The 14,649-nt window shown below is 45.9% G+C and overlaps 1 protein-coding gene across 1 annotated transcript; it reads right to left on the minus strand.

Moving 5' to 3' along the window:
• Positions 1 to 952: 952 nt before the first annotated feature.
• On the minus strand, positions 953 to 13,481 carry LOC149324389 (uncharacterized). The gene is made up of 3 exons (XM_089565562.1): positions 13,299 to 13,481; positions 6,266 to 6,584; positions 953 to 3,586 (listed from the first exon to the last, which is right to left on the minus strand). The coding sequence occupies exons 2-3, from the start codon at positions 6,554 to 6,556 to the stop codon at positions 2,474 to 2,476; spliced, it is 1,404 nt and encodes a 467-aa protein (XP_089421688.1). The 5' UTR covers positions 6,557 to 6,584; positions 13,299 to 13,481; the 3' UTR covers positions 953 to 2,473.
• Between the last annotated feature and the right edge of the window lie 1,168 nt (positions 13,482 to 14,649).

Below are 14,649 nucleotides of genomic sequence, written 5' to 3' on the forward strand. Positions count from 1 at the left end.
AGGTATAGAAGGCTACGTCACTTGACAAAAAACTGCACGCCGCTCTATGCTGACAGGGCACGGGGAGAAAAGTGCGACCAACTTCCGTCCCTGTGAAAGGGAGAAACCTCCGCTGTTGCTGCGCTCCCGCCTGCTCTATAGATAATGCTCTAAAATTTGTCAGTGTAAATTATGGCTACCCCTGCACTGCAGATCACAGAGACCGGTCTGCCTGCGTAAATAGTGATGTCCCGAGCGAGAAATGTGCACATATCAGTTATGGAAAGCATGTCACTTTGGCGGAGGGATCAATACGGCGGCTTTCTATGTTGTTCCCTGAATGCATTCATAAGCAATAATAGTGCTAAATCTGCCGTAATGAGGAGCCAGAAATAAGCGGAATAACTCCACTGCGTTTGTTTTCGTGTCACACAAAAAAGACGTAGAGCAATCAAACAATGATGAACATTGTCGCGAGCATTACAAAGCGTCGCAATACGAATGGCTCTAAATGCATTCAAGAAATATTTCAGTTACAAATTCTAATATATTTCGTTCAGCAATCACAACAAAATTTGCCGCCAATTATTTACGAACTAATTTTAGTGCAATTAAGAAGGCAGTTGAATGTACATTGAGGTCACTCATTAACCAAATTCGGCATCTCATCCTTGGAAAACTATAAGTAGTGGGATGAGCGTTAGCACTTGGAGGCATGTCGTGTTCAGAGCCATCACTCTGATTATTCTTCTTTACACATCACGAAAAAAAAAACAGTTTAATGGGCCCAACTCTGCAAATAAGCGGAATGTCGCATTTTCTGCTATATTTTACTAACACCTACTTTTTTCATGCCTAACATCTCTGAGATGCTCAATTTTAGCAGAACTTAAAATTTCTAACGCACACTCCCTTCTGATCGTACGAGACAACACTCGTATTCATTTTTTTTTTACATTTCTCTGAAGCGGTGTAATATGAATAAGCTCTAAAACAAAAAGTGGTCATTCAATATTCATGGTGGTAAAAACTTTATTGGATGCACTAGGGTGGGTTTTAGGGGAGAGTGGAGGGTTTCACCGCTCCCTTTCCCGGGTGGTTGTCCTTACTTCGGAACACCATTTGACACCATTTATATGAAAAAAAATTCTTAGGACGATTACGACTCTCCCAAATGAGAAAATGGAGGCTAGCTCTGTAGATGTCTCATGCTCTGTAGGCTCACTGTGTTGCTTTGCTGGGTCGTCGGCAAGACTAGCGACGATATTAGTTCGATAGTTATATTAGTTAAAGACGACGATGTCCAATGCACATCCCGCGAGACTCACCATATTAGTCCATATTAGGCATTATTGGCTGAAAAAGACGACGATGCGCAACGCACAGTGCGAAAGTGTGCTGCAGTCTAACATGAGGCGTGATCGGCTACGGCGATAGCCCAGTGCTCTCATGCAGTGGCCAGCGGTGCTGATCTGTTCGTTTGTTTGTTTATTTATCTGTTCGCTTATTTATGGCTGGGCTCGGTTACACCGACAGCAGGGACGAGGTTCAACCGACGTACGGTCGCTTAAGACCTGCCCTCTAAAATGTGCGCGTATTTCATTTCAAATGCACACGAGGAACCGACGAGTGAGCCTGGGCTAATAATTTGTTCTCGGAGCGGACTACGGAAAAAGAAGGCTGCCAAAAGCAGCCCCGAATTAGTTGTCCAGAAGTGTCCCGTTAAAAAAAAAATTTTTCGGTAAATTCAATGTGCGCCTATGTCGAGGGTTGTACAGCCGGGCTAGACTCACTAAGGTGTTGTTTTGCAGGAATGAAGGAAGCGCGCACTAAAGGCGCGCACCGAACTTGATAGCTTATCACATCGTCGCAATACAGCACACCTAGCCCTCTTCCACAAACTTTATCGCGTTTTGCTCCACGACAGTTTCTTCCAACCAGCCGATACTTTTTCTCTGCGCCGTGATCAACCGTTTAACGAAAAACACATTTTATGCCACACTTTTTCATTTGCGAAGACATTCACGCCTCGAATTATAGTCGACTAGAATACCGTGCATGACAAATTACGAATGGAAGTAAACGTACCAAGTTTCAGGACCTCCTAACACAAATGTCTTTGCAGCATTGCTCATTGCTTCTATCACTTGTTTGGCTCAGATATATTATTATTTTGCTTTTAAACCAGCAGTTGCCTTACTTCTCTAATACACTGTTTGTTTCTTTTATTGGGTATAATCAGGTTGTTATTTTGTGACTTCTAGTAGTATTTTGTATTATTGTGTATATGCAATGCACCTCTGTGTTTACCTTACAGCCTATGTAATACCATCGATTAGAGGGGCATTTAGGGGTATATTGAATAAAAAAATATATAAAAAGACGTAGTGATGATTAGACACAAAATTTCACTTATAAACGGCAACAAAGCCCAACGAAGACGAGGTATGCATTGATGACGACCAGAGGCTCAACGATAGTGCATGCCCACCGATTAAGATACATGCTGATTCAATTCGAGGTGCAATCCTCCGTCGTGAAGGAAATCCTCGTCCTCGAGTGACGCAAGACTGCATCTAAAGTCAGATTGTATTTTTCCCGCGCTACTGACTTCATTCCAGCAGTCCATGTCACGACTCTTCCGAGGCTCCTTATGCAGCACTTTCGCAGTATGTCGAACTGAGGGCAAGCGAGAGGATGGAATGAGGCAGAAGAACTCCAAGTGCACTTGAAGATGGGCATCAAAGAACATTTGCTGCATGATAGCGAGGGTAACCTTCAGATACCTGTCCCTGGAATCCCATATAATGATTGTCGCTACTTTCGTGACGTCACTTGCCAGAACGGCACGCTGTATTAGGTGGGCAGCATTTGGCAAGCCCAGTACGTACACTTTCTCGCCAAAGAAAGCTTTGGATGACAGGTATTCAGTGGCACTCAGCCTAAGCGTAGTATGCGGCTGGGGTGAGCTCTCACTGATCAGTACCAGCCGTGTGTCCGCCGCAGTGCTCTCTCGCAGGTTATCTATATCAACCAGTGGATGCCCTGCTAACAGTCCCACCTTGCGAAGAATGAGATTCTTCTCTGTGTGTAAAGGTACGGACAATACTGAGTCAGAAGCTGCAGTAATTCCGCATGTGTTTTGTTCTGAATCTTCCCGAGATCGTTGGACTTCTGCCAGCGTCATGGCCACGTTGCCGGCGATTTGCGTCACCTCGCCCTTTATGGTATCTGCAGACTGAGTGAGCGAACTAATGGTTTCCAGCAAGCGCACGGCTTCTTTCCTCGACACCTCGATGAGTGTGTTCATTTGGCTCTGGAGAGCGGGCAGCTGGTCTTGAAGCGGGTATCTCACCATGGCTTTCAATTCCTCCACGACTGCTCTGACGTCATGCACATTAAGCCTGCTTTCGACGTCTCTAGTGGTTGAGGGAGTGCCGCCTCTGCATCCGGCCACATAGTGAGCGGCAAGCTGATTGTGTAACACTGCGTCTCCGCACTGCGGGCACTCGTGAGCGTGGAATTCGCATTCGTTCTCATAGTGTCGGAGCATGATGTCCATGGAGCCCACAAACTCGCAGCCATGCTCTTCGTTCCAGAAGTGAGCCTTTAAAAAGAAAAAGAAAAAGAACTGGTGAGCGGGTAATCAGTTCCGTGTAACAGAGTGAGACAGACCAAAACCTGCCTCATACACTCATTCGTGAAACGCACAAGCTTTACAGCGAAGCTGTTAGCAGCTGTCCAGAGTGGCATCGTCGTCGTTGGCGTTCCAGAACATGTGACCATGACTTCTCTAGACAAAAGGGCCAACATCACGTGACATCAGGTAACTGAAGTCGCAGGTGCGTTACCGGCCAAGCGAGGACTCATTCCTTATTAGTAAGAAAAATAGGAACCCTAGTTTCTCGCGATCCGGCAAAAACTGAAGGATTTGAGTATTTTTAACGGAGCCGCGTGCTAGCACAAACAGCTCCCTGATGTTGTTTGTGCTGCAGCAGCCAATAGGAACGAGATATGAATCGGAACTAAGTTATTTATTTATCTCATTTCGGTGCGAAAGCATCATGTAGGTAATGAACAAGGTTCTAAAGTCACCTTGAGAAGTCTTGCTAACGCATCCGCTTAGTAAGCTAATGCGTGAAACAGGCTGCTCTGGCGGCAAAGTGTTCACACCCTTCTGAAATAACAGTAGTAGCAGGAACTAAATTTCTCCACTGTTATTCTTTCTTATTATTGCGTTTAACTACGGCAGCACTCGCACGGGTTGAGTCCTAGACTGTGCAGTGAGCAACTGCAATAAACGCCTTCGATATGCCTATATACATAAGCAGTCATCCAAGCCATCGATATCCAGACAACGAGAGATGTGATGAGAGAAATCAGATTTTTGTGTGAGGGTGCTGAATCCTCTACTAAAGGGACTAGAGGTTGCTTAAGACATTGTTGACCTCGCGGAAAACAGTGATAGGCTTCAAACTGACACCTTTTAGAAACTTGCTTCAATTCGTTATGAGCAAACTACTTGTGCAGTTGAATAATAGCAGTGTGTAAGTGTTTTTTTTCTTGCTGGGAAGAACTTATAAGCTTCTATATCATCTATATATTAAAGAAGTTTGTGGGTATAGGGGGGGGGGGGGGCGCAGCTGGTACACGGCAGGGTTAATTGGAGAGATATGAGAGTGGCCTTGGCCCTGTAGTGGGCGTAGTCAGGATGGTGATGATGATAATGATATCATCTAGATTACCTGAATGCAAACCGCCCAGCTGCTGCCTGTGTACAGCATTTCAGCGCGTCTGTTGGTATCCACTGTGTGCCCTTTCTAGTCACGGCTCTAAACGAGGAGCGAATAAACCCAAAGGGTTCTTCGTTCCTCGGAACTCATCCCGGCTGCCACACTGTCGGACCTTGAGATCAATATAGCTTCAATGGCGAAGGAACTGTGTCGGTTGAAAGGGATTTGGGAAAAAATAGTACCCACATGTATAAGCAGCCTGATGTACTAAGGAATTGTGAGGTATGTGATCGGGTCCACAGAGCTTTTCATTGTCAAAACCTTAATTCCGATGTAAGCACCTATACTGAAAACTAGACTCGCCTGGGAACTGGTTTTGCTGTTCCAATCGAATTCGTAGCGAATAGAGGTTTTCTCCGAATTATACGCAAGATACTATTTCGAATGCTTGAGGCAAACTAGGCAATTGTACGAAGAAACAGAAAGAATGAAGACGAGCGAAAGCACTGAAGGTATGCACACGAAGGTAAGCACACGCCACATGCTTTTATACAGGGAACGGGGCGTCACGCCATTTTCGGGAGTTGCATGAGTGCCGTCGGCTCCGTGGCGAGGCGCAGCTGGTCACGTGATTCTATAGTTGCCAGACAGGCGAGCACCGTAGGCTCAATGCGCGAAGGTGGGGCGAGGCGTTCCGATGTCACGTGGCATGACGTCAGAGCCACGCCTCCACTCCTCCTGGTTTGCGCAACGCATTCTTGAAGGGGACGTTGCGCAACATGCTCGAGTACTGTGCATTCTCAGTGCGCGTTTTAGAATCCCGAGTAGATCACACGCCCTTATTTTGCATCCTGAGCAACGGCGTGTGAGAGGCGCATTAAGAAAGGTACGTTTCCTCAGAAAGCAATGTTTATGTGCACGCCGTAGAAAAAGAACGCGGCTCAGCTCGTATGCGTTTATATGTGCTACTTATACCAAAGAACCAGTTCCACTGAGAATCAAGTCGAAATCTCTCCTCTGACGCCTTGACAAAAGCTGGGCCCGAAACGAAACAACGAGAGCGATAGCGCTTATGTGCCTCTTAGTTAATGGTTGTATTTCAAGAAACGTGCGACAGAAAAAAACCAGTCATGCTTTTCGGCTTGGCGCATTAATCAGCGAAACCTTTTATGGCTCCGGTTTCACCCATTTAAAATGCATTGGGCTGCCGGGGAAAGGTCAGTCGTGCTAGTGAACATATGACAAATATGATCTGGACTCCGCCTCTGGCTCTTTTCTCTCCCGCTTTCCTTATTTTCCCTCTCTCCTAAACTGGGAGAGAGGTTTTCCCACAATCGATTTTGCGCCTGCCACTGTTTGCAGATAGCGGTCAATGAACTGAACTTAACTGAATTAAATTACGTTAACTTCAGTTCAATATATAAAGTAAATAATTTATTACATTGGTAGTTGAGGATTTGCGGCTGACCCTGTACGTTCCTCTCTAGAATGCAGGGCTGTGTGCATACATTATTACCCGAAGCTATAAGAACTTTAGTTTTAAGAACACTCACCTTCAACTCCCTCGCTTTCCTCTCGGGGAGAGGATTCCAGCCGCATTCATTATCGGCGTAGGCCTCCCCGTCCAGCGGACACACACCGCCGCCATCTTGTGCGCTGGCTCTGCGGCAGGAGTCGCAGAGAAAATGCGCGCAGGGAAGAGCTACCGTACTCTTGGGGATCATGCTGCAGAGGCCGCAGACGCGGATGTTGGGGACGGCCTCGGCGAACCGCGTCGGTCGCCAGTTGACGCCGGCGATGTGGTCGCGCAGTCGGTACAGCACCCTGGGCCCAGGATCTGGCATGGCGGTGTTCTCGGCCTCCGCTCCTGCACTGCCGCAGAACAATAGCGGTCGCTTACCGCTGCTCGACCATATCTCCTGCAGCCGGACGCCGCCCTGTCGTCCGTTGCTTTGACAACGCAAAGATATCACGGGTCTGCGTCCTTCGCTTGAGCAACCCTTCCTCCGCCGTCGGCTATCGCCGATAACTCAAAGATAATCGTCGTTCTTCTCCTCAACAACAGTAGCTGTGCACTCTGTCGGTGGTCGGTGTATTTATGTGCCAAAAGGGCTGCTATTCAAGATGCAGTGAAGAGTAATCTGAACTCGTCTTTTTGCCGCGGGAACTCGATCTACACAACCGAGCATTTTTAGAAACGTCGACTTATTGCGCTGTGTGGCCGATTTCCCGATTTAAATGGAATTAACGTCCGGCTCCCGCCTTTATTTTTTGATATCTCCCCGTACGGTCGGCGGAGTCATCCAACTCGTGGAGTGCATTTCAGCCATCTCCGTGGAGGCATTGCTTTCGCTTTATTTTGTTTTTTACGCTTCCGTGAATAAATAGTTTCATTCGCAGATAATATAGCCGCAAAATAAGACCGCGTAAATAAAAATACGCGCGGACTATTTGCTACTACGGATTACTACGTATTACTCCGCCGATGGCAGAGCAGCAAGCCGCCACGGGACTGGGTGAAAGGCACTCCACGCGTTGGTCGACACCGCCCACTGCACGGGGAGAATTAAAAAAAAAAAAAGGCGGGAGCCGGACGTTAGTTCGATTTAATTAGGGAAATCGACCACACAGGCCAATACATTGAAGTTTCTAAGAATGCTCACAACCTGTAGATTGAGTTCCCGCGGCAAAAAGACGAGTTCACATTCCTCTCCAGTGCACCTTTAACAAGAGTTTTATCACTGAAACCAAAGTGCATTAAATAATCTGCTCGTAGAGTTCTTTCTTGTTACTCCTACTGGGCTGCTATCCTTGTCTGCCATGTTACCCCATGAAGGATCACGTGTCTGCAACAAATTAAAAAAAAATGCTTCGCTTCCTGGCAGGCAGAGAAGGCTACGTCACTTGAAAAACAACTGCACGCCGCTCTATGCTGACAGGGCACGGGGAGAAAAGTTCGACCAACTTCTGTCCGTGTAAAAGGGAGAAACCTCCGCTGTTGCTGCGCTCTCGCCTGCTCTATAGATAAAGCTTTAAGATTTTTTAGGGTAAATTAGGGAAACCCCTACACTGCAGATCACAGAGACCGGTCTGCCCGCGTAAAACATCGCGAAGATTCTGCGCCTCCAAAAGAAAACCCTTCGTCACATCGCAAACGTACGCTACTTATTCCCAACAAACGTTCTCTTTGCATTGCATCACATCATCAGCATTGACCACATGTATGACTTCCGGATGCTACGTTTGTTTTCTTTTTCTAATAGTTCTTGCAAGGCCTTTATTACTGAAATAGCGTCCTTAAAAACTAAACATACCTCTGCTAATACCCTCAGCACGGATACTTGGTTTGTTCCTCATTTTAGGACTAATTATTAACTGCAAACATCGCAACACAATCTTCCGCATGTACTCAACAAATGTAAACATACCACAAATTTCAGATTCAAACAATTGCGACGATTTTTTGTTGATGTGATGTTTTCTTTTACACTCATTACTTCTGATTCTCTAGGTGCACTAGATCTACAGAGACAATTTTGTGCATTTCTCTAAAATTTTGATCATTTCATACAACTTGATGTGTATACTCTGCTTTAATGTATGTATATTTCATTGTAAGCGTATTTCATTGTTTGCATTCTATATTGTGCACTTTTGTTCTCCTTTCGTTGAATGTTTCCTATGTTTATTTCCATCACTTTATATGTCGAAGCCACTGTATCTAACGGTTTTCCGGGCCCAGTCAAGCTGCGAAAGCAGCTTCTTGGCTGGAAATTCTTCCAGTTGTTCTGGAGAAATAAATTCAATTCAATTCAATTCAATTCAAAATAGTGATGTCCCGAGCGAGAAATGTGCACCTATAAGTTATGTGATTTTGGCGGAGGGATCAACGCGGAGGCTTTCTACGTTGTTCCCTGAATGCATTCATAAGCAATAATAGTGCTAAATCTGCCGTAATGAGGAGCGAGAAATAAGCGGAATAACTCCACTGCGTTTGTTTTGGTGTCACACAAAAAAGACGTAGAGCAATAAAAAAATGATGAACATTGTCGCGAGCATTACAAAGCGTCGCAATACGAATGGCTCCAAATGCATTAAAAAAAAATTCAGTTACAAATCCTAATATATTTAGTTCAACAATCACAACTAAATTTGCCGCCAATTATTTACTAACTAATTTTAGTACAATAAGGAAGGCAGTTGAATGTACATTGAGGACACTCATTAACCAAATTTGGCATCTCATCCTCGGAAAACTATAAGCAATGGGATGAGCGTTAGCACTTGGAGGCATGTCGTGTTAAGCGCCATCACTATGATTATTCTTCTTTACACATCATGGAAAACACACTTCAGTGGGTCCAACGCTGAAAATAAGCGAAATATCGGATGTTCTGTTATATTTTATTAACACCTTCATTTTTCACGCACAACACCCCTGAGATACTCGATTTTCGCAGAATTTAAAATTTCAAACGCACACTCTCTGCTGATCGTACGACACAACACTCGTATGCATTTTTTTTTTCAAATTTCTTTGAAGTGGTCTATTACGAACAAGTTCTGAAACAAAAAGAGGTCATTCGATATTCCTTTCGGTAAAAGCTTTATTGGATGCACTGGGGTGGGTTTTAGGGGAGAGTGGAGGGTTTCACCGCTCCCATGCCCGGGTGGTAGTCCTTATTCCGGGACGCCATTTGACACCATTTATATGAAGAAAAAAAAACCTTTAGGACGATTACGATTCTCCCTATTGCGAAATTTGAGCGCAGCTGTGTCGATGTGTCAGGCTCTGCAGGCTCATTGCGGAGGTGTGCGCGTATTGCGGGGGGGGGGGGGTAACGGCTTTCGTGTGCGCCGAGAGCCGGGTTTAACGCTCTTTTGCCCCTTCTATCGCTGTGCTGTTCAGGCTCGTTCTTTGCTACTACTTTACCATTTCCACCTCCCCGTTTGGTTTTCTGGTTTTGGTTCAGTCGCGGCCCGTGTGAGACTTGTCGGGCTGCCTATTATACGGTCCCCTGCCCTCACTCTCAAGTTTATTTAGAGGGCGGAGATTATACCTCCTCGCTTGTTCTGTGTCCTCATATTGACGAAACGGATTCATTGTAAGCCTGCCCTGACGAAGGGAATACCATTCCCGAAACTGTTGGCAAAATAAGCGTTAAAAGAAAAGTCGCGTTTGTCGTAATACTGTACCTAATATATATATATATATATATACATATATATATATATATATATATATATATATATATATATATATATATATATATATATATATATGTATGTATATGCAGACCCCACTATATACTGCACACCCCAGGACACAAAGCATGCGACTCCTGCCGTGGGGAAACGCAATAATTAGAAAGAATAACAGTAGAGAAATTTACTTACTACTAATGTTGTTATTTCTGAAGAGTGTGAACGCTTTGCCGCCAGAGCAGCCTGTTTCACGCGTCAGCTTACCGAGCGGATGCGGTAGCAAGCCTTGTCAAGGTGACCTCGGAACCTTGTTCATTACGTACATTATGGTTTCCAGGCGAAATGAGACGAATAAAAAACTTAGTTCCGATTGATATCCAGTTCCTATTGTCTGTTATGTATATATATATGCAGTCATCCAAGTCATCGTTATCAAGAGAACGAGAGATGTGATGAGCGAAATCATATATTTGTGTGAGGGTGTTGAATCCACTACCAAAGCCAGACTAGAGGTTCCTCAGGACATTGTTGGCCTCGCGGAAAGTAGTGATAGGCTTTAAACTGATACATTTCAGGAATTTCCTTCAATTCGTTGTGATCAAATATGGGTGTAGTTGAATAATATCAGCGTGTAACCGGATCTTTGCTGGGGAGGAACATTAAATAGGTTCTATATCATCTATGTATTATGAAGTGTATGGGTATAGGGGGCCCGCAGCTGGCACAGGACAAGGTTAATTGAAGAGATATGGGAGTGGCATTCGTCTTGCAGTGGGCGTAGTAAGTCTGGTGATGATGATAATGATGATGCAGATGATGATAATATCATTTAGATTAACTTAATTCGAACCGCTCAGCTGTTGCATGCATAAAGCCTTTGCTGTCCACCTGTGTGTACTTCCTAGACATGGCTCGACCCTAGTGACTCTGTCAACAATAGTGACTCTGTCGACCCTTCAGAACAATATAGCTTCCATGACGAAGGAACTGTGTCGGTTGGAAGAAATTTGCGAAATATAGTGGTGAGGTGTCTACCACTTCAAACAGCATATTGTGCTAAAAATTGTTAGGTATCTGATCGAGTCGAGTCCACAGTCCTCTTTATTGTTAAAACCTTAATTCCAACTTACGCGCCTATACTGAAAACTAGATTGTTCTCAGAAGTGGCTTTGCGGTTCCAATCGAATTCGAAGCGAATAGAGGTTTTATCTTAATTATTTGGGAGTATTTCGAATATTTGAGCCGCACAAGGCAACTGCATGAAGAAAAGGAAAGAATGATCAAATTTAAGCTTTGCTGCATTCAAAGAAAATATGTCTGCCATTTACAAGAATGACCGTCACAACGAGTCTATTTGCGGTTCTGAAGTAGGTTCGCCCCAACCAACGGCACCGTCGTACAGCAACGCCATACACGCCTTGCGAATATACTACGGCGGTTACGAGGGTGTGGTGAGAACGATGGCACCGTGGACTTCTCGGCTATAAAAACGTCTTCGTGGCAAAAAAAAAACTAGTTATGATTCAATCCGGCTGAGCCTAGTAAGACGAGCGAAAGCTCTGTTAAAGTAAGCACACGCTACACGCTTTTATATAGCGAACGGTGCGTCACGCGATTTAAGGGAGTTGCGTGAGGGGCGTCGGCGCCGCATGCGCAGCTGTGGCGAGGCGCAGCGATTCACGTGATTCGGTAGTTGAGTTGCGAGCGAGCGCCATTGGCTCAACGCGCGCAGCTGTGGAGTGGTGCGGCGAGTCGCCTGGCAAGACGTCAGAGCCAAGCCTCCGCTCCTCCCGGTTTTAATGTTAAATTTCACAGCCACGTGACCTTGAGCTTTGTACGCAAGCAGTACAGCTTTCGCTCTAAAACTGTCTTCTTAAAATAGAAACTCATTTCTCCTCTATCGGAACCCGGACAGCACTACCGGGATTTCATTTGGAGTTCTCTGGCTCATCTGCCGAACGCGTTCACCACTCGACCATAGCGGCGGGCATGGCATCGCGAAGGGAGGATGCCATCGCTGCCTTGACTGGCGTTCGGTACCACTCTCTCGCCATATGGTCCGCATGTTTAACGCGTGCCGAACCAAGTAAAGCGCACATGCCAATCCACTGCCTGATTGACCTAGCACCTGCAGCGTGAGGCGTCCGAGTGGCCTCCTCTCCCCTCTGTTCTTCTCTCCCCCAATTCTGTGATAGCGTAGCGCCGCCTCGCGTCGACGACGTCGAACTACCCCATAACGTACACTACTTTCAGAAATTTGCGCATTTCCTGTGAACGAAAATATTTTCAAGAGTCATGAAAAACTTTCTGCATTATATGCTAAAAAACAAAACTTCCGAGTTTTGAGTAATAGGCTGGCGCCACCGTACGGTACCTCAGTAAATCGGACAGACAGTCAGAATGGTTTGGGAACAGGCGCCCCGCTGCAGGCATTGTACTAAAAGAGGAAGTGGTCCAGCCTTGAGCTGTGTTCTCCACGTTTGGTGCCACTTGGCCTCGACGCCATCTAAAACCCACCCCTGTCAAACACACTGCCGCCATTTCATGTGCCCGCTGCTAGACGGTTGCGCTTCGATGAACGTGAAACGCAACATGCCGGTCTACTGTGCGTTCCCAGTGCGCGTTTACAAATCGCAGGTAGATCTCACGCCCTTACTTATTTTGCATCCTGAGAAACAGCGTGTGAGAGGCGCATTCAGAGAAGTACTTTTCCTCAGAAAGCAATGTTTATGTGCACACCGTAGAAAAAAGAACGTGGCTCAGCAGGTGTGCGTTTATATGCGCTACTTATTATATTACAGAACCACTTCCGCTGAAAATCAAGATAAAATGTGTTCTCTGACGCCTTTACAAAATCTGGCCCCGCAACTAGACAGCTGGAGCGATAGCGCCTATGCGCCTTTTATTTTGTGATTGCATTTCAACCGGCCTGAAGAAAAATTTCCACAGCTATGCTTATCCGCTCAGCGCATTTTCAGCTGATCCTGTTATGGCTCTGGTTTTACCCATTTATCGTGCATTGGGCTGTAAAAGAAAGGTGAGTGATGCGAAGGTGAATGCGCGAATTATGACCTGACCACCACTCTTCTGCGTCCCTCTCTGTTCGCTCTCCCTCTTTGCCCTATTCCTCCTCTCCCCTCTCTCCCCTAAACGTGGATAGGGGGATTTCTTTCACTCGATTGTGCCACCTGTCACTTTTGGCGGGTGACGAATTAGGGTGAACAATTTATTTCACTAACAATTCACACTTTACAGCTCACGCTCTATGTTCCACGGTAGAATGCAGGGCAATATGCCTGTATTGCTATATCTATAGCTATATTGCGACCGTTGTTACAGCTAAACTGAACCTATAACAACTTTAGCTGCAAAAACACTCACCTTCAACTCCTTTACCTTCCTCTCGGAGAGAGGATTCCAGCCGCACTCATCATCAGCGCAGGTATCCCCGTCCAGCGGACACACGCCGCCGCCATCTTGTGCGCTTGCCCTGTGGCAGGACTCGCGGAGAAAATGCGCGCAGGGAAGAGTTACCGTCTTCTTGGGAATCATGTGGCAAAGACTACATATGCGGATGTTGGGAACGACATCGGCGAACCGTGTCGGTCGCCAATTGACGCCAGCGATGTGGTCGCGGAGCCGGTACAGCACCCTGGGCCCCTGATCTGGCATGGCGGTGTTCGCGGCCTCCGCGCCTGCACTGCCGCAAAACGGTAAAGGTCACTTACTGAGGCTCGATCATACGTCCTCTAGGCGGCTTCCAAACCGTCCCCCTATGCTGCCTTAAGATAACATCACGCGACTGCGTCCTAGAACTCTTGCGACTCACCCACTGCACTCCCATATCTTGAGCAACTTCAGTAGAGCTAGTTGCTGGGCTAGTTAGTATTCTCGAATTAAGTTCATAGTAAAGAGCGCAAAGGCACAAGAATAAAGAAAGAAAGAGAGAAGACGGACGGGAAGGAAGACGAACACAGCGCTGACTACAGCTGGGGTCACACTATTCTTAATGCAGAAACCCAGGAACTTCGCATAAAACGTCGTTCTTGCGATGCCGATCTGCAGCACATTCACATCCTGAAGAGCGGAAACGCTGAATAAAGGTGAGCCCGGTATATAAGAAATGTACCTCAGTAGAGTTAGTTGCTGGACTAGCTGGTAATCTCGAATTAAGTGCATAGTATTCAGCGCAAAGGCGCAAGGCCTTCTTCTCCCTTTCTTTCTTTGGCCTTGTGCGTTTGCACTGAATACTATGAACTTAATCATGAACAACTGAAAGATATTTGCTGTTCTTCGAGTCAACGACACCAGTTGAGCTATTGGTCGATGGTCGGTAGGCTTAGGTGCCGAGCAAGCTGTTAATAAAAAAAAACTATCAGTCAAATAAATCCCGTGGAAAAAATTTGGGAGACACTTAAGCTCCGTTTTAATCGTTAAGCCGAGATCGCGTTAATGGGTCCCTTCAGCCTCCTGGCGTCCCTTTTGCATATCACTTTATTTACTTTATTTGTCATTTTGTTTTAAATTAGTTCATTACTTAATTTTCTTATTCAGCTAATTTTTTTCATCCACCACAAGGCACACGAGTTGGGGTGTGGGAATAGCCCTTTTTCTGGCGCTCTATGCTGACAGGTGACGGAGGCTATTCTCCGAAGTGTGAAAAGTTCTATCCAAAAATTTCTGGACGGAAGTGGGCAGTGCTCAGCATTTCTATCGCTTTTTCATAATGTTT

Source organism: Amblyomma mixtum, unplaced genomic scaffold (assembly GCF_055824585.1).
Source record: "Amblyomma mixtum isolate Tamu unplaced genomic scaffold, ASM5582458v1 scaffold_43, whole genome shotgun sequence".
Taxonomy (NCBI): Eukaryota; Metazoa; Arthropoda; class Arachnida; order Ixodida; family Ixodidae; genus Amblyomma; species Amblyomma mixtum.